Genomic DNA, 19,111 nt, shown 5'->3' on the forward strand with positions numbered 1-19,111 from the left:
ATGAGGGTGTTAAACTCATGAATCTTGCTTAATTTGTGGCCATTTTTTTTACGTCTTTAGAAGTCCAATGGTATATGGCGCAAAACATAAAAGCTCAAGTGCAATTTCTAAAAATTGCTAACCCCTTGCTATGAGTTTTAAAAGGAAAGGAAAGCAAGTAAATGGTAAGTAAATTAGTTTCACTTCCCTTCATAATCGTGCTTCCGAGTTTTTTAAAGGAGCGAAAGCAAGTGTTAATGAATGCAAAGTTGACAATTTTTCATTCCAAAACTTTCACTGCAAAAATGGGATGAAATTACTTTACCTCTTAAACACTTTCTTCCTTTCCATTAAAAAATCCGGGAGCAAGCCTTAAGATAAAATTTTGTCGCAATCAATTCTAGGAATATTGTATATATGTTTGGCCGCAATCTTTGAAAAAAATATATTTTATTAGAATATTAATCATGGATTAAATGCACATTTTGAGGAGCTTAGGTTTTTATACCTTGATAGTAAACCCAAAGGAAATGCAAGATTAAGTCTTGACAAAATACTGGTAAAATACCTTATGCACTCAACTTGTGTAATACGTTACTTGGTGCATGAATTTGTGTTGCATTTTATATATCAATGCATAAACACTTGGATTAAATAACGGCATCGCGGTTGTTCAACTTTGTACCCCGTGTGATACAGCCTAGCTAGTAGATACAGGGGCCTTGGGGGTCATACAGAAGAAACCTTCACGTCTATACATGGGGCCTTCAGGTCATATAATGTAAAAAGGAAAAACTTGTGCCAAATACAACTCCGAGATGATACAAAATATGATCGATCACAAAAAATTAAAACGAATACAAGCACATGCATATGTTCATAGGATATATCATTCATAGACTATTGGGTATATACTTGTAAATATTTGGAGTTAATCTATGACAATTTAGGCTCGTTGAGTTGTGAGTAATGACACGAGTCATAGTGGGCCAATTTGTGAACTGTACTTCCTACTCACACGTATTGAGTCTTTTAACTTTGGAGAGTAAAGTTTTTAATAATGCCATATATATAGCTTACTAGTAAGATACAATTAATTATAAGTAACACATCAATTTTGTTTATCTAGCGAATAGATGAAATACATATATAACTAGTACTAGGTTGGCACATTCAATTTTCAAAGATTAGTAAAGCATATCACCAACATAATCACTTAGATCCCAAATCCATCTGTAACCTCCACGGTAAAACTCTAACTCAACTATATTTATTCACAAAGTTGAAAGCCAAGAACAATTTGACACACTATGACAAAACATTGTAAAATCAAAATAAGAATTCAAGCCACTTACTTGAGATCCTCTTTGTGAAAAGTAACATGATATGAAGCATAACAGAGATCTGGCAAAAAAAAAACGAGAACACTTATGAACGAATGGATATTTAAAATCAATGATCCTGAACTTCCCAAAAACAATGCTCCCATCCTGAACTTCAAAAAAACAATGCTCCCATACACAGGGCACTTTTAAAAGATTGGTCATTTATATTAGTAAATGTAATTAGATATTTTATTAAGAATTTGTGACTCTGCAGATAGAAAAATTGGATATATATTTAGAGAGAGAAAAATTGTACACACACATATAGGTTAAATAAAGACAAAAAATATCATAGCTGCTCATTGAAAAGTTTGATTACTTGATATTACTTATATTTTCAAGTACAAGTGGAATGAATAAAAGTGTAATGAATGCTAAAATCTGATCAACATGCATATCAAAAGCAAATAACATTAAACATTATCATACTTCTTTTATACCCTCATTATACCCAGCACTGGAGTATCATACATAATTGCTTCAAGACATAAATGAACATACTATCCCATGAGCAATTTAAAATAGTAGCATTATATTAACTTAACCTTGAAAATACATTTTCATTTTACAATCCTTTTCAGTAATACATTGTACATTAAAGACAAGTCTCTGAGAAAAGGATCTGCATTCAAAACTTGAAAATTTATGGAATGTACAATGTACATTAGGCCACGTCTTTTCTTGACTTGGAAGCTAAAGAAAAGTAACTATAAGGTACTTCTATAGTTACTTTTAATAACTTTTGCTGAATTTTCTGGTAGTCAAAAAATCTAGCCAAACTTGCTTCCCAAACGCTACCAGATGCTCCAAGCAATTGATTACTCCCTCCATGTTGCAATTTGGTGATTAAATTCAACTTTTAAATTTTAAATTTACATAGGTCCTAAGGTACATATCTACAACTTGTTCAATATAAGGTACTTATCATGTACACATAATATTAAAGTACCTTGATTCTGATTCTAGGGGTTTGATGGTGGTGTAGAGTGCTTTGCCACTATTCATTTTTCACCAATATAATTGTATGTTTGTCGAGTCTATTTTTTATGCTTCAATTTATGTTAAAAAATTATTATGCATATAATTTCTGGTATTTAATCATGCTCGTGCCTCGTATTATGTCTATTGTCTCTCAATTTACATATATTGCTCTTGTTTGTTAATTTTTTTTTTACTATAAGGTATATAACTATATATACACCTTAACCTAGCCATAACCTATTTCATAAGTGGGAAACTTTTAGTAAATTTCGTTTGGTTTATTCTCTTTCTTGATCACTAGTGTTGTGCTCCCGAGATTTTTCGAGAGAAAAGAAACAATGAAAGAAAATGGATCTCTCGTGTGTCCTGAGTTTAGAGAGAAAATAATGAAAACAGAACATCTTACATCTTATTCAAAAAGTTACGTGAGAGATGAGCTTTCAAAATCTTCCCATTTTTGGGAAGAAAGTATTTGGAAAAAATTGTAGGAATTTTCTTTCCAAATCATTTCTATTCTCTCCTCGAAAAACTCAGGAGCACACTTTGAAAAGAAAATTTTAAGATTCTCCTCTCCGTACTTCTTTTTCAAACTCTGTAGCGCTATTCGAATTTTTAGCAATAAACTAAAATAAATGTGTTTTTAAAACAATGACACACGCGTAATTTTTGCACTTCACTTTGTAGTGCGCGTTTGTTAATAAATTTAATTTGCACTGAAGGTAAACAGTTTGACCTTGACCTCTCTTGTGTTTTTAAAACATTTTGAATATTGTTGGCTATAAAGCCTCGATTGTTAAATATTTTAACTTGTTTTTTGCCAATTTGAAATAACTTAGTAAATATGCTATATTAACCAATTAAATTAGTATGACAAGATTAAAATAAGGGGATAAAACCTATCTCCTCAAATAAAAATTCAAGGCACAAATAATTCTTGGATTTATCCAAGAAGCATTGATTCTTATTTCTAAATTCTATTTATCAAGTAATTGTTGCTTCGTAAATCTCAACTCAAAATAGTTACATAAAATCTAGATCACTTTGTCTCTCTCTATTTACATAAACTAGTTTATATCATGTACATCGCATGGATAATTGATAATTATTTGAATATTTTCTTTTTGTTAGAAGTATTTTAATTATAATAGATTATCAAAATAATCAAATTATTAGGTTTTAGAAATAAGTCATTCCTAAATTATATATAAATCAAAATAGTTATACATGTTTTTATAATAATAGATTTATATGATAGTGGGAACCATTAAATAGGTTTCTTCTAATCAGGTCCTTAAAAAAAAGTTGACCAAATAAATATGTTCATATTAGAATATTTTTCAAAAAAAATCTTAAAAATTTGTTTAAAATAAAATAGTTATATATGTCTCAATTAGAATATGTTTGTTAAATAATTAGATAGACCCTCTATTTAGAATAATTAGTCTTTAAAAATTAGGCCCTTAAAATAAGTAGGCCCTACAGAGGTGTTGAAATTAGAATAGGTTTTCGAAAAAGTAAGCCTCGGAGATGTATTAAGATTAAAATAGTTAGATATGTTTTAATTAAAATAGATTTGTAAAAATAATTAGACCAGTTTTAATTAGCATGCTAGGAATGACAGTAGACAGCCTATATTATTGACTTACAAAAGAAGACAGCGTCAAGACAGGTCAACATGTCACAAGGGAAATAATGACATAGCAGCAGGGGTATAATAGGAACTTCATAACATTTAATATTGTAATGAGGATATAACAGATGGGGGGACTAGCATGGAGGGGTTATCTGATTATGATTGTATTTTGAGAGTATTTGGGAGAGTCTCACCTCTCGAAAGTGAGGAGTCAGTGTCAATATAATTGAACTATTATCATATTTATTATCGTAATATTATCTTCAGCTTCCTGTAAAACATTAGTTCATAGCAAAGTGGTATCAGAGCCGTACGGTTGAGGAACACCATGGGAGCCCCACCTACAAATCAGCACCGTATTGAGTTGTTGGAGCAGGGTTTCACAACTCTACAATCAACGATGGCAGAACAAATCACTGTTGCGGTAAACACCGCCGCTCAAGAAATGCAAAAAAACCCTAATTGAGCAACTTGCAAATTCGTTGGAGCAGACCACTCAACGATTGGAAGACCGGATTGCTCGTTCAAGGGAGATGCAAGATGTCTTTATGAATCTGATGAAGGGAGAACAAGAAAAATTCCAAGAAGAAATGCGTTCATCGCTGACTACTCTCAAGTCGATGGAAACTTTGCAGGGTGAGGTCAGGAAACCTTCATTGGAGAACAGATCTGGCAGTGGACGTTTTGGATCACAAGGAGATGGAGCGGGAATGGGTGGACCCGAGGGTTCAGGTACTCAGTCGGGGCGGTTTGGAGAAAACGGGTCGGGTCGAACCGGAGAGTATGGGTCGAGTAGGGTTTTTCAAGATTTTGGGGGAAACTCTCACCAAAACTATAACGCAAGCCCTAATTGGAGATTCAAGAAATTAGACCTTCCAACATTCGAAGGTAACAATCCAGATGGTTGGATCCTAAGAGCTGAGAGGTACTTCAAGTTTTATCGCCTATCGGAGGATGAACAGGTGGAGGCAGCGGTTGTATCTCTTGATGGTGATGCGTTATTATGGTACCAATGGGAACACAATAGGAGACCCATACGCCGATGGGAAGAACAAAAGGGCATGTTCCTCCATCAATTTCGGCCGACTTCTGCTGGCAGCTTATACGAACAGTGGTTGAACCATCATCAAACCTCTGATGTGGTTGAGTATCGTCAACGGTTTATCGAACTTATGGTACCACTGGTGGGAGTGCCAGAGGAAATTGCCAAGGGCCAATTTATAACAGGCCTGAAAGAGGACATCAAGGCCGAGGTTCGCCTACTTGGGCCTAGAAGCCTTGATCATGCCATGGACCTGTCCATTAAGGTTGAAGATAAGTTGAGAAGTGGGCTACATCTCTACGGAGCTGGGAAACGGGCTAGTTCAGTATCCTCGTATTCAGGTAATTCATCTTATTCCTCTTTTAAGAATAATTCAAGTTCCTACAGTCCTTCCACACACACAAGTTCTGCATTCTCACACACCTCCTCCTCACCATCACGGGGTATGGGACCTCTTCCGGTTGCTAGGCCAGTTGGAGAAATTAAACGTTTGTCTGAAAAAGAGCTATAAAGTAAGAGGGAGAAGGGTGAGTGTTTCCGTTGTGATGAAAATTGGTCAGCAGGACATAGGTGTAAGAAGAAAGAATTGAGCGTGATTTTGATGCAAGGGGATGATGGGGGAGAGGAGTATGAACAAGCTGATAAAGTAGAGGAGACACTAGAAGAAACAGGGGGGTTGGATTTAAATATGGATTTCAAGCCAGAAATTTCACTTAATTCTGTAGTTGGAATCACTAGCCCAAAAACGATGAAATTAATGGGAGAAATTATGGGAAAAAAAGTGGTAGTAATGATCGATCCAGGTGCTACCCATAACTTTGTGTCATTAGAAGCTGTTAAAAGTTTGGGACTGCCGGTGCTTCCATCTAAGAGCTTTGGTGTTTCCTTGGGAACTGGGGATGATGTGCAGGGGAAAGGAGAGTGTAAATCAGTAGTGCTTCATTTGCAAGGGGTTACGGTGATAGAAGATTATTTGCCTCTTCAGTTAGGTAATTCTGATGTCATTCTAGGAGTTCAATGGTTGGAGAAATTGGGTACGGTATCAACTAATTGGAAAACGCAGACCTTGAGATTTCAGTTAGGGGGTGGAAGTGTGACATTGAAAGGTGACCCATCTTTAGGCCGAACCATGATCTCATTCAAGGCGATGATGAAAACTATTCAGAAAGGCGGGGATGGGTATTTGGTGGAATGCAATCATTTAGCAGCCACGGGGGAACACAAGGGTTTGAAAAGGGGTGAAGACAACATGCCTCCTTATCTAAAACCCATATTAAAGCAGCATTCAGAGGTCTTCCGATTACCTCCAGGTCTGCCTCCTAACCGTGGTCATGAGCATGCGATTAATCTGAAAGACGGGACAGACCCTATTAGCGTAAGGCCATATCGATATCCCCAATCACAAAAAGATGAAATTGAGGCATTGATTCGTGATATGATGAAGGCGGGCATTATTCGAGAATCTCATAGCCCTTTCTCAAGTCCGGTCATCCTCGTTAAGAAAAAGGATGGATCGTGGAGATTCTGTGTCGACTATCGGGCTCTAAATAAGGCCACCGTTCCCGACAAATACCCGATACCGACAATAGATGAGTTGCTGGATGAATTAAAAGGGGCCAAGCTATTCTCTAAGTTGGATTTAAAATCTGGGTACCACCAGATTCGAATCAGGAGTGAGGATATTCCTAAAACAGCGTTTCGATCTCACGAAGGGCATTACGAGTTTCTAGTAATGCCATTCGGACTTATGAACGCGCCGGCCACCTTTCAAGCATTGATGAACGCGGTGTTTAAGCCCTTCTTACGAAAGTTCGTCTTGGTTTTTTTTGATGATATTCTCGTTTATAGTCCAACAGAAGAGAAGCATGTTGAGCATTTAAGCTTGGTTTTGGAGACCTTGACTACCCACCAGCTTTATGCTAATGAAAAGAAATGCGAGTTTGGGCAGACCCGGCTCACTTACTTGGGCCATATTATTTCAGAGAATGGGGTAGCAGTAGATCCTGAAAAGGTTAAAGCTTTGGAAACATGGCCTATCCCTAGTAATTTGAAAGAATTAAAGGGATTCTTGGGCTTATCGGGGTACTACCGAAGGTTTATTGCAGGATATGCTACAATAGCTCGTCCCCTTACAGACCAGACACGCAAGGACCAATTTGGTTGGACTCAGGAAGCGACGACAGCGTTTAAACAGTTGAAACTGGCCCTTATGCAAGCTCCCATCCTTGTCATGCCTGATTTTACCAAAATTTTTATTATCGAAGCAGATGCTTCGGGATTTGGGTTAGGTGCAGTCTTGTTACAAGAGGGTCACCCGATCGCTTATTTTAGTAAGGTTTTGGGTGTAAGGGCACGTCTAAAGTCTATTTACGAGAAAGAATTGATGGCTATTGTTTTGGCAGTGCTCAAATGGAGGCACTATCTCTTGGGGAGGAGGTTTATGATCCGAACAGACCAACAAAGTCTCAAATTTTTGTTAGAGCAGCGGGAAGTTGGTTCTGAGTACCAGCGGTGGGTAAGCAAATTAATGGGTTTCGACTTCGAAATTCACTATAAGCCCGGGACTTCAAACAAGGTCGCTGATGCGTTGTCACGTGAATTTCCTGGTTCAATTGAGTTGGGTGCTATAATTTCTTCGGGGGGGCCAAAATGGTCTGATCTTTACCCTTAAATTCAGGAGGATCCTTTTATTAAGCAACTCACCAACGATTTGAGGGCAGGAAGGGAGGTCCCTAAAGGTTACCAGTTGGAACATGATGTGTTAAAGTATAAGGGAAGAGTAGTGTTACCAAAGGATTCTGTATTGTTGAATAAATTTCTGCAGGACTATCATGATTCTCCGATGGGAGGTCATTCAGGAGACCTTAAAACGTATCAAAGGTTGGCTGCGAATTGGTACTGGCCGGGCATGCGTAAACAAGTGGCAACATATGTAAAGGCTTGTCTCACTTGTCAACAATCAAAGACCTCTAGTTTAAGCCCAGCGGGATTGTTGCAGCCCTTGCCGTTACCCGATAAAGTTTGGGAAGATCTCTCCATGGATTTTATTGAGGGACTCCCCAAATCGAATGGGGCAGATGCAATTCTTGTTGTGGTCGATAGATTGTCAAAATATGCACACTTCATTTCTTTAAAACATCCTTTTTCTGCTCCTACAGTGGCTGCAATTTTCATTCGGGAGGTAGTTCGGCTTCATGGTTTTCCTTCAACTATCGTATCTGACAGGGACAAGGTGTTCATGTCCTTGTTTTGGAAAGAATTGTTCCAGCTACACGGTACCAAGTTTTGTCATAGCACAGCGTATCACCCACAATCGGATGGGCAGACCGAAGTGGTAAATAAATGCGTTGAAACCTACTTACGCTGCTTCATTTCGAGTCAACCCAAGTTATGGGTGAAGTATTTACCATGGGCTGAACACTGGTATAACACTTCGTACCATGTCTCTACAGGCTACACCCCTTTTAAAGTTCTGTATGGACGAGATCCCCCTCAATTAATCAAGTTTCAGCCGGGTAGTACAGCTCTATCATCCCTAGAGGATCAACTTGTCGAACGGGATGCCATTCTCGATGACTTGAAAGCTAACCTTTTACAAGCCCAGCATCGAATGAAGTTGCAGGAAGATTTGAGTCGAAGAGAAGTGGAGTTCAAAGTGGGTGATCATGTGTATCTTAAGCTGCAACCTTACCGGCAGCAATCCTTAGCCAGACGACCATTTGACAAGCTCAGTTCGAGGTACTACGGGCCCTATGAAATCACACAAAGAGTGGGCAGTGTTGCTTACAAGCTGGCCCTTCCATCTACAGCAATAATACACCCGGTGTTTCATGTCTCTCAACTTAAGAAGGCTGTTGGACACCTGGTTATCTCTCCCCAGCTTCCCCCTGCTCTCACGGAGTCAATGGTGATGGAGAGTAAGCCTGAGCAGGTACTGGGAATTAGGACTTCTTCCGCAGGGCAAGCAACAGACCATGAAGTGCTCATTAAATGGGAAGGTCTGCCAGAAAGTGAATCTACTTGGGAACACTCCAGCAATATCATCCAGTTCTTTCCTGATTTCCACCTTGAGGACAAGGTGAATCTTCTCGCCGGGGGTAATGCTAGGAATGACAGTAGACAGCCTATATTATTGACTTACAAAAGAAGACAGCGTCAAGACAGGTCAACATGTCACAAGGGAAATAATGACATAACAGCAGGGGTATAATAGGAACTTCATAACATTTAATATTGTAATGAGGATATAACAGATGGGGGGACTAGCATGGAGGGGTTATCTGATTATGATTGTATTTTGAGAGTATTTGGGAGAGTCTCACCTCTCGAAAGTGAGGAGTCAGTGTCAATATAATTGAACTATTATCATATTTATTATCGTAATACTATCTTCAGCTTCCTGTAAAACATTAGTTCATAGCATAGCATAGCTTTGTAAAGTAATTAGGGCCGTTAAAATAAGTTGGTTATGTTTACCTGCATGTTTGTGATAAATTAGTGTCATATAAGTGATAAGTAGATAAATATTTGCAAGTTATATAAATTTTTGTGTTAAATTTAATTCTAAATCGATGAAATTTTTACTAAAATAAATTTTAAAAAATTATTATTAAATACAATATCTTAGTACATGAATTTCAAACTGAAAAATATTTAAAAAATATATGTTAAAATTTAAATGATTAAAAAAGCAAAAAAGTTAAACTTATAAAATAAGTTGGGTAAAAGTACACTTTTACTAACTCTTGCATCTTATCAACATATAAGTTATAATTTGAGCTCATAAGTTGATATGGCAAACACCCCTAATAAGTTATTACGATATTATAAGCCATAAGTAACTTCTAGATAGTGTTGCCAAACATGCCATATATTAGCATAGATATAGATATGTATAATAAGTAGGACTAAATATATGGATAGAGATGTATATATGCGGGTTCAAGTACCAAAATTTGAGTATCAAAAAATAGGTATTGTACCAACTGACTACAAAATTTTAAATGTTTCGGCTTTTATAATATTAGCCTACAACCAGTGCGATGCACGATTGTTTTAAATAATTGTTATTTAATTATTTTTATTTTTATATTTTATTAATTATATTTGTTAAAAAAGTAAGTATGTCTACATAAGTATAGCCGAATATATCTTTCGTTATATTATAATAGCTTTTATAATATTGAAATTATAAAATATATTAGTTAATAAATTGACCCATTAAATAGGTTCGGAAAAATACATAGCCAGCCTAGTTAGATACCTCTAGATTTTTGTTTTTCAGGTCGATTCCTGAGTATTTCGGGATTAGGTTGAGTGGACTTAAGGTTCCTGATCTTGGAGGGTTTTCGATTATTGGTCGTATTCGTATTAGTCATGGAAGTTTGAGTAGTTTGGGTGCTGATAATGAGCTTAATTCTTTTGGTAGTTTGAGAAATCTTACTTTGCTTGATATTTTTGGGAATAATGTGTATGTCGATGTTCATTCCTCCCGGTATTGGGTGTTTGAAAAAATTAAGTTTTGAATTATTGTCATATTCTAATTAGAAGTAGATTTATTTTTACGAATTTAATATAATTTGGATTAAGATATATCAAAAATTAAGAAGGGTAGTTGAGTAATTTCAGCAAGTACCAGACGACTACCGAACTTTCAACATTTCGTCAATTTATAATATATAGTACAAACATCTTCAATATTATGTAGATTTCTAATTAATAACAACTCTCATATACCGCATCAAAATCCTAAAAAATAGCTATTAACATATAGCTAAAATAATTTTATCTTATAACACAAATACACTTGCATCTTTAAAATAAAATAAAAAAAAAAGTCTCAATAATTACTCAAAGCTCTGCATCTTTTATAAAATTAATAGGGATGATAAAAATAATTAATATCATCAGTGGATTGGGAGTGATAAATAATTAGTATTGGTGGTACAATAACAATTACTCTTGCCTCCCGGGGAAACGAATTAAGATAATGTATTTTTATTAAGAGATACAAAGTTACAAACTTACGGAGATGGTGAAACTTTAAACAAGCGAAGATCCCATATGTCTTGAGATATAGTAAATGTATCCGGTAGGTCCTAAAAAACAAGTTCCACGTAGAAGCTTAAGATATTACATAATTGGGTGAAGAGGATGAAGATATTATCAGCATAAAGAAAAAGTAAACTATACACGTGAAATGATGTTCCCGAGGAGTATTAGAGCAGCATCTGCCTGTATAAAATAGGAGAAAAACACGAGAATCGCATTAACACTTAATACAAAAAAAGCCTCGCCTGAGGAATATGTCAAAGAAGAGGACACAGGTGTCAACATAAGAGGACACTTCATTAAAAGATTGAAGTAACACTTATATCGCTTTAAGTTCAATCGACTAATAAAAAAAGCCAAAACTTAAATTTATATTTCATACTCTTCCATCTTACACTCTGCCCAACCAACTTTAACTTCCCAACCAGTCAGCATACTAATGATTTTTAGCACAAGGAGCGAATCACTGAACAAGTTGAAAGATCCTCGATTCCCCTATCTAAGTTAATATAGGCCAACATGAACAAAAAGTTCGAACAAAAAGGCTTTGACCATCTACACCAAACAACCACAGATATGGTTCATTGATAATTGGCAGTTTGAAGCCCAATACAGCCTCAAAATAAGTGTCTGAATTAGTTGACATGTAAACAATGAGGTCTAAAAATATTAGACAACAATAATGCATACAAAAATTGCTATATGATCAGGTTAAAAAAAATGTACGAGGACTTACTACTGTAGTGACATTACTGAACATCGGAAAACCACGAATTAGACAGTTCCAAATTGTATGCCAACCTTTTTCCACCTGAGAATGGTATTCAATTATCAGAAAGATTTTCTCTACTTCATGAACTACTACTGAGTAATGAAAAGAATGGATCCAGGTGTACCCTAGGGGTATCTGTATTCCATCCTACCACAAACATAGTAGTAATAGCAGCTAAAAGATTAAAAAAATTACTGATACTTGTCAAAAAATAATGAACTTGTAAATATAATAAAGAATCTAACCCGAGAAGTATGCATAACTTCACTTTCAAGTACTGGAATTATATGAAAAACTTGGTTCCAGATATCATATTTACTAGATGAAAATATTGCTTTTAACATCAGCAAGCAAAGAAACAACAAATTAGTACAAACAAAGGTTGCATGAAGATGAGCATACAGCTTTCTAATTGATCTGCCACCGTTTTTTTCCTAGGAGAGGAACATAATATTTGACACCGATTTCTGGTGTTCACCACAATGATATTAGCATTAAATGCACAATGTAGACATATTTTGTAGTCAAAAACCACAAATCATCGAGTTAACAGAACACAAAGAATCGTTCCCCGAGAGTAATAATTAGCACTTCCAATAAGGGAAAAACAAAATAATATACATACAGATTCAATATCACTTCGAAATCTCACCGAAACCATGTGCCAGAACAAGCACAGTCGCTCAGGCCTGTCCAAGTTATAACTCAACCACTACTACTAATAATAATAAATGTACTTGCAAACCCAGAAATGGCCATACCAAACAAAAAGAACTTAAATCGAATGCAGTTACAAAAGCAGCTACCATTAGGTCACGAACAAGACATGGTGTGTTAGCTGATAACCTATGTGTCATAGTGCATGCAACAAAACAAATATAAGCAGTCACTTTTCAGTATGGTGTATGCTCTAAGAAAAAGAACTTAAATCGAATGCAGTTACAAAAGCAGCTATTTTTGACTGCTTATGTAAACATAGGGTCCTCCTAACTATAAATTATCAATTAATTTATGCAAAAAAAGAGGAAGCGGGTTAAAATCAACTGAAATCAGTAGAAACAGGACATACTTCGCTCATGGCAAATGATAACCTTGACGTAATATCCCCTTCCAAACACGGTACAAGCAACACCGAAGAGAGGCCCTGTAAACTCCTATGGTAAAAACCTATGTGTGTGAGAACTCACATAGTTGCTTTTGGGGGGGTTAAGGAAGATAGTAATTATAGCACAGAATTGCTGACTATTCTATCAATTACAGGGAATTGCAGAGAAAATATAAATCAGCTTATGCCATTAGGCAGCATACCTCAAAGTCCACAAAAGATCATCATAAGCATGTTCCTTTGTTGCATCATTAATTATTCTGAAACAAAGTTCAATTCTCACAGTTAAACCTTGAGTCCTAATTACCGCCTTCGAAGTTGTAGCAAATGAAAACTAAAGGAAAGTAGGACATGAGTTACACAAGTCAATAAAGCATCTGTAATGGATATCAGAAAGGTTGGTAAAATAAAATTATCACATTCTTGTATGCTGGGCGTGTGAAGTATAAAACAAGCACTGGCTTGAACAGAAAGCAATTTACATTACACTGACTTGTATCAAAAACTAGTCATAAATTAGTGAAACTGTGCTGCTCGGTCATTTTATTTGGAGATAAAGCCTTCTATTCTGGAGAAACACATGGGATACTAGTAGTAAAATTATGGGGGTGACACCAATATATAACATGACACGGATTCAAAAGATGAAGTACTAAGCTCACAAACTGCAGGATTGTGTCAATTATAATACCTTATACCCACATAGATATATATCACTTGAAAAAAAAATCAGATACCATAAAAGAGCAGATATAAAATGAATGAACTGAATAAGGTCATAATATAATAGCAGCTCAAAACATTCCGACGAGAATACCTTTCGAAGCTTTTATATATTCCTTCAAAGCAGCTGATAAGAAGATCCTTACTGAGGCGTGTATGGTAATTACGAATGATATAACAAAAGGTAGCGTTCCTGTAACACAATAATTGTGATTACTTGATTAAGTTATACTAGCAAAGGCATAAACAAGGTTGGGCTCAGAATTACACATAAAAGACTGTCATAAAAAAATAAGCGACAAGGTGCTCATAAAATCATGTGATGACATATTACTCATATCATAGCTGTATAACATATAGTGGAACTGTCAAAAAACCTAAATCTGTGCCTGCTAGTCAAATAACAATATATAATACATGCACGAGGCATAAACTTGAAAGGTTACGCTGTTATTTTGTAAAAACAAGGTATATAACATTCAAGTTCAATACTTAAAGGGCCTTCCCTTATAACTTAGAAATCATATAATCCACCAAACAAAAATGTATATTTTTCCAAAAAAAGATTTTAAGACCAAGATCGACAAAAACCCTACCCTAGAGGCTTCCTGAGTTCAGAAAGCAGAAGTGGACACTAAAAATATTATAGATTTACTAAAAAGCAATAAACAGTTTACTCATACCACAGCCACTTTCCTTTCATGAGTCTGCCTTTTAGTAGAACTTCAGGGTTCTCCCTCCTGACTCTTTTTTCCTTTACTGCTGCTTTTCGTGTACTAACACATGCCTGTGAGAGTAAAAACCTTATAATTATTGGCTTTACCAGTCATAAGTAGCAAATGATACATAATATATAATTTTCCAATTTCCAATAACATTCCCCACCGCCCACTTCCATCAAAAAGAATTTAAATTATTTGCATCCACTAAATTGTGGAGATAGATGTTACATTTTTTTTGTTAAAAACTATCCGACCTCGCCTCATATATGTAGAGAACCCTCACATTGAAAAACTAAACTAAAATACTACTAAAGGTACAAAAAACTATCACACCCCCTATCAAATTCTAAGAAGAATAAGCCCTCAAAAGTCAAAATCATTATAATTGTACGACCAGGTGGCAACCTAAAACATTATCCTATCACAAGCTGGATCTGAAGAACCATGAGAATCTTCACAAAGCTTGATATTCCTCTCATGCCAAATACCCCAGAAAGTTGCTAACAGCGCACTCTTCCACAAAGGCACCCGCTTAACCCCTTTTAAGCAACAAAGGAACAATAATGAAGATGAAGAAGGCATACACTAAAAAAATTCAGGATCACTCTCAAACTGATAATGTTGAAAGGATATGATTCATCTTCAGGTCATTAAGGTAACATCCCTTATGCAGTCAACTACTACGCTGATGTGTCCATTTACCTAATTTGGTTCATTTCTTACATAGATTAAGACATCATATGCATACCAACCACATTTATCAAGCCTCTTACATCCACCACAGCATCATCCCATGACATGACAATGATAAAAGTAGAAAGTGTAAAGACGTCAACAGGAGTCATTAGATTAAGACATCATATGCATACCAACGACATTTATCTAGACTCTTACATCCACCAGAGCATCATCCCATCACATGACAATGATAAAGCAAAAAGTGTAAAGACGTCAATAGGAGTCATTGTTAATTGCCTAGAACCGTATCTTCAGAGAATTTCCTTAAAATGTCAGAAATTAACAAAGCAAGCTTTTTGACAACATACTGACATGACACCAATATTTATCGAGGTAAAAATTTAGCAAATTATAATTTTGCTCAAGTAAAGTAAAATGGTTAAAAAAATAACAATAACAATAATGATGATGATGCAGATAAATAATAAAAATAGATTGGAAAAAATAAATAATGATTCCTAATCTTGTGTATTAAGTGGAGATGGGTAAGCTGAAACTAGGCATTAACATTAATGCATATTCGCATAACAACTTCATTTACACTGAAGATAATACACTAACAATTATTTAGTTACATAAATTTATGATGAGAACTGAGAACACAATAAGGTAAACATTATCTAATACTAATATATTATGGTACTATTAGCCAGCTATTAAAATGGTACCATTAGCCTATAATATAATAGAATTGTACAAACTAGCAAATTCCGTGTAAAGTGATAACCTAATCTGACATTAGAAGCTTCCTAACTACTCTAGCTACCCTCATAAGCTTGCATATACCACTTCCCATACAAATTATCAGTAGACAACTAGCAATCTTCCGATGTCCCTTTCTGACGTCCTGCTAAATAATACATAAAGAATTATTTGGATTACTTTCACTGGTACACAAGTCATTGCAACATTGAGTATTCAGTATTTTTTTTTAAATCATCTTTTTCAGGACATTTTTTTTGGTACTTGTATACGTAGGGATGCGCGGAAAATAACGTGTTACAGCACTTGCTAAATCCAGTAAAGGACATTGCCCAAAATACAAAAGGAAACATATATATAAACTTTTCTGTAAACATTCAGATTGAGTGCCTCAAACTAATAAAACGAGGAGAAAGTGAATTAAAACAAATGAAATGGAATTGATGATTCTTCGTTACCCGATAAAAGACAAGAGCGGCAAGATCCAGTAAACAACGTTGAGAGGTCGTCAAGTTCCCCAGTTTATTGTCCCTGGCCGTGCCACACCTGAATAATTTATGCAAGTCATAAACATAGTGGACAATCTAAATCAAGTTCAAATAGAAGATACTGAAAAGAGAAAACTGACCGGAGAGCAGCGGCACTAGAAGTAAGAGTTTGATCGAGTTCCTTGCCTAGTACATCCATCAGTTGCTCTAATAATACACTCTCATCAGCAGCACCCCTTGTCAAATTCAGTTGCAACCTTGAGTATAAAATAAGTGAATCCTACCATCGAAAGTAATAGTATAATATTAGGGTAATTCATATATATAATCAACGCAATCATACATGACTACATAATGTATAACGAACAATATCTTTACCCCACAATCATGTATTGTTAACCAGCATTGGAAAATAAATTGCTGCACAGCATGATGAATTTCCATAGATTGGCATCCCAAGTTAGGACCGTCCTTTAACAAGTATGTATTGATACAATCAATCAATCTGCGTGAAATCTTACTTTCCTTCCTGAATATTAATAGAAAATATTATATTTAATAAATTAATAATATACAACTACAGGATCAACAAACTTTTAAAATAAGAAATTAAAATATTGCAGTTTACAGGATTTAGATTGCAGGCATAGAGTCGGACAAGGACTGACTATCAGCGATAATTGTACCTCACATACGAGAAAATTCTGACAAAACCTTTAACAATGTCTTTTTGAAGTTTATCAGGGAAGTCGCCGGGCGGGTTGTCAAGCAGCGAGTGAAGCGTTTGTACGTAACGAACGACTTCCTCTGTTGTCTTTATTAGACCAGTATCATCACTGCTCAAACTTGTTTCCACTTTTTCCATGTATAGAAGAACCAGCCCTTAAAAGAACAAAAAGATGATGAATATTATTATTCATATATGATTACATCTGAAAAGACAGAAGCTGTAAGGTTTTTTCTTATAGAATACTTACTACCAAAGACCTTTCTCCCCATGTGAAATTTGTAATTCCTTGATGCCAAAAGATGACGAAGTAGGGCCCCATACTCTAACTGAAAGCTTGGGACATCCTTTAAGACATCAAAAATGTGATTAAAAAGCAATTGGGACACAGCCGCGGGTAAAAGAAACAAGCTCCCTGCCACCAGAGGATTACAAACATAAATATGATCACCAATCATATATCTAATAATCAGAAGTTTGTAGGAACTTCATCACTAGCTCATTAAAGCTAAATAGTCAACAGTTCAACTATATTCAATAATCATTAAAGCAATAATAATGCAGTAAAAAACATAAACCAACCAGGAAACTTGACATTCTCTGCTCGCTGTAAAACAACTCGTAGAATCTTAGCAAAACTTGGCTTGGGTAAACTCTTCTTGCTTGAAGGCTTCTTGGTTGAGGACTTCTTGGTAGAATTTACCTCCAAACTTACACATCTAGTGAGCAATGTCACCAGAAAAGGCCACGTTTTAGCTGTAAAATAAAATGATAAATAAATCATTCCTAGTTATTTTCTTCAATTAGTAGTGTACGTACGTGTCGGGATAATTCAACAAGTAAATAGAAAAGCAATGGAATTAAAATTAATTCCAAGTAATTGCTGCAGAGCAATGCCATGGCATCAAATCCTGTGATCAACCCTAGTCATTCTAATATGCATAATCATTTACGATTTTTACAAGTCATGGGCTTTATTTTCTTCAGATAATGATGAAAAAATATTCACGCAAAACTAAAACACATATATGCAACATTATATGATACTCACGATAAACAGAAACACGATTCCATTCAACAATGTATCTTACCGTGAGGTACCTCGTTCGGTTTAAGAGCAGCAGTATGCTTTCCTATATATTCACAAAATCCGAATGACCTTTCACCTTCTAGCCATGTATTCAACAATTTAACCCCTTCCTACATTCCAAAATTAAACATGCACATATACATTATCATATATACATGAATCACCATTCTTCATTAATATAAACACATTATACACATTCAAACAAAATTGAGGAAACAGAAATTTTCTTGAATGCCGCCAAAATTGGGGAAACATTCTAGCTTGAATTACTTTTTTCTTAGTATTGCAGAAACATATTAATAGTACATTAAAATATAAATACGCATTTACATTCAGTTATACTTGAGAGAGAGAGAGAGAGTTTGAATTACAAATTACTTTTAATATTGCAGAAACATATAAACAGTACAATAAAATATACACACACATTTACATTCAGTTATACTCGAGAGAGAGAGAGAGAGAGAGATAGAGAGAGAGAGAGATGGTTAGGCATTTACTTCTCGAGCTTTAGATGTTTCAGCAGAGAGCTTTGAAACGATCTCCTCAATATCTCGTGAAGTAGGTTTGATCATTTCTCTAACCCCCAATCGATATCCACGGAGTTAAGAATGGCGTAGACTTGTGAAGGAAAACAATGTGGCTTCTTCAAAACCCCAGGGCTTTGTGGTCTGATTAAGAAAGGTGAAATTAATTAAACTAATTACATTTTGAGTACACGTAGTTTTGGAGAATTTCACATTGAGTTCAATAATTTTCAATTCTAACATTTTGATTTTGCATTTCGTACCTTATTTAGACATTATTTATCGTATTTTTTTGTAATTACTTAAATGAAAATAATATTTCTCTACAAAAAAAAAATTATGAGAAAATAATAGGGAAAATTTATTTAAAAGTCCGTGAACAATCCATGATCTAATTTTTAAAATATTATGATACCAAAACATTTTCAAACCCTAATTTACATTCT

At 35.3% G+C, this 19,111-nt stretch overlaps 1 protein-coding gene across 1 annotated transcript in view; it reads right to left on the bottom strand.

Moving 5' to 3' along the window:
* The window catches only part of LOC141723702 (serine/threonine-protein kinase ATM), a 60,879-nt gene extending 42,085 nt beyond the window's left edge, over window positions 1-18,794 (bottom strand). The window contains exons 1-16 of the mRNA XM_074525565.1: window positions 18,639-18,794; window positions 18,140-18,248; window positions 17,631-17,804; window positions 17,299-17,463; window positions 17,008-17,203; window positions 16,700-16,850; window positions 16,462-16,601; window positions 16,292-16,379; window positions 14,355-14,458; window positions 13,766-13,864; window positions 13,152-13,208; window positions 12,913-12,997; window positions 11,808-11,882; window positions 11,213-11,254; window positions 11,048-11,118; window positions 1,335-1,383 (exon numbers count right to left, since the gene is read on the bottom strand). Coding sequence (XP_074381666.1) covers window positions 1,335-1,383; window positions 11,048-11,118; window positions 11,213-11,254; window positions 11,808-11,882; window positions 12,913-12,997; window positions 13,152-13,208; window positions 13,766-13,864; window positions 14,355-14,458; window positions 16,292-16,379; window positions 16,462-16,601; window positions 16,700-16,850; window positions 17,008-17,203; window positions 17,299-17,463; window positions 17,631-17,804; window positions 18,140-18,248; window positions 18,639-18,713 — 1,680 coding nt within the window. The 5' untranslated portion in view covers window positions 18,714-18,794. The remainder of the gene's footprint in view (window positions 1-1,334; window positions 1,384-11,047; window positions 11,119-11,212; window positions 11,255-11,807; window positions 11,883-12,912; window positions 12,998-13,151; window positions 13,209-13,765; window positions 13,865-14,354; window positions 14,459-16,291; window positions 16,380-16,461; window positions 16,602-16,699; window positions 16,851-17,007; window positions 17,204-17,298; window positions 17,464-17,630; window positions 17,805-18,139; window positions 18,249-18,638) is intronic.
* Window positions 18,795-19,111: the final 317 nt, after the last annotated feature.

This window comes from Apium graveolens, chromosome 5 (genome assembly GCF_009905375.1).
Source record: "Apium graveolens cultivar Ventura chromosome 5, ASM990537v1, whole genome shotgun sequence".
Lineage (NCBI taxonomy): Eukaryota > Viridiplantae > Streptophyta > Magnoliopsida > Apiales > Apiaceae > Apium > Apium graveolens.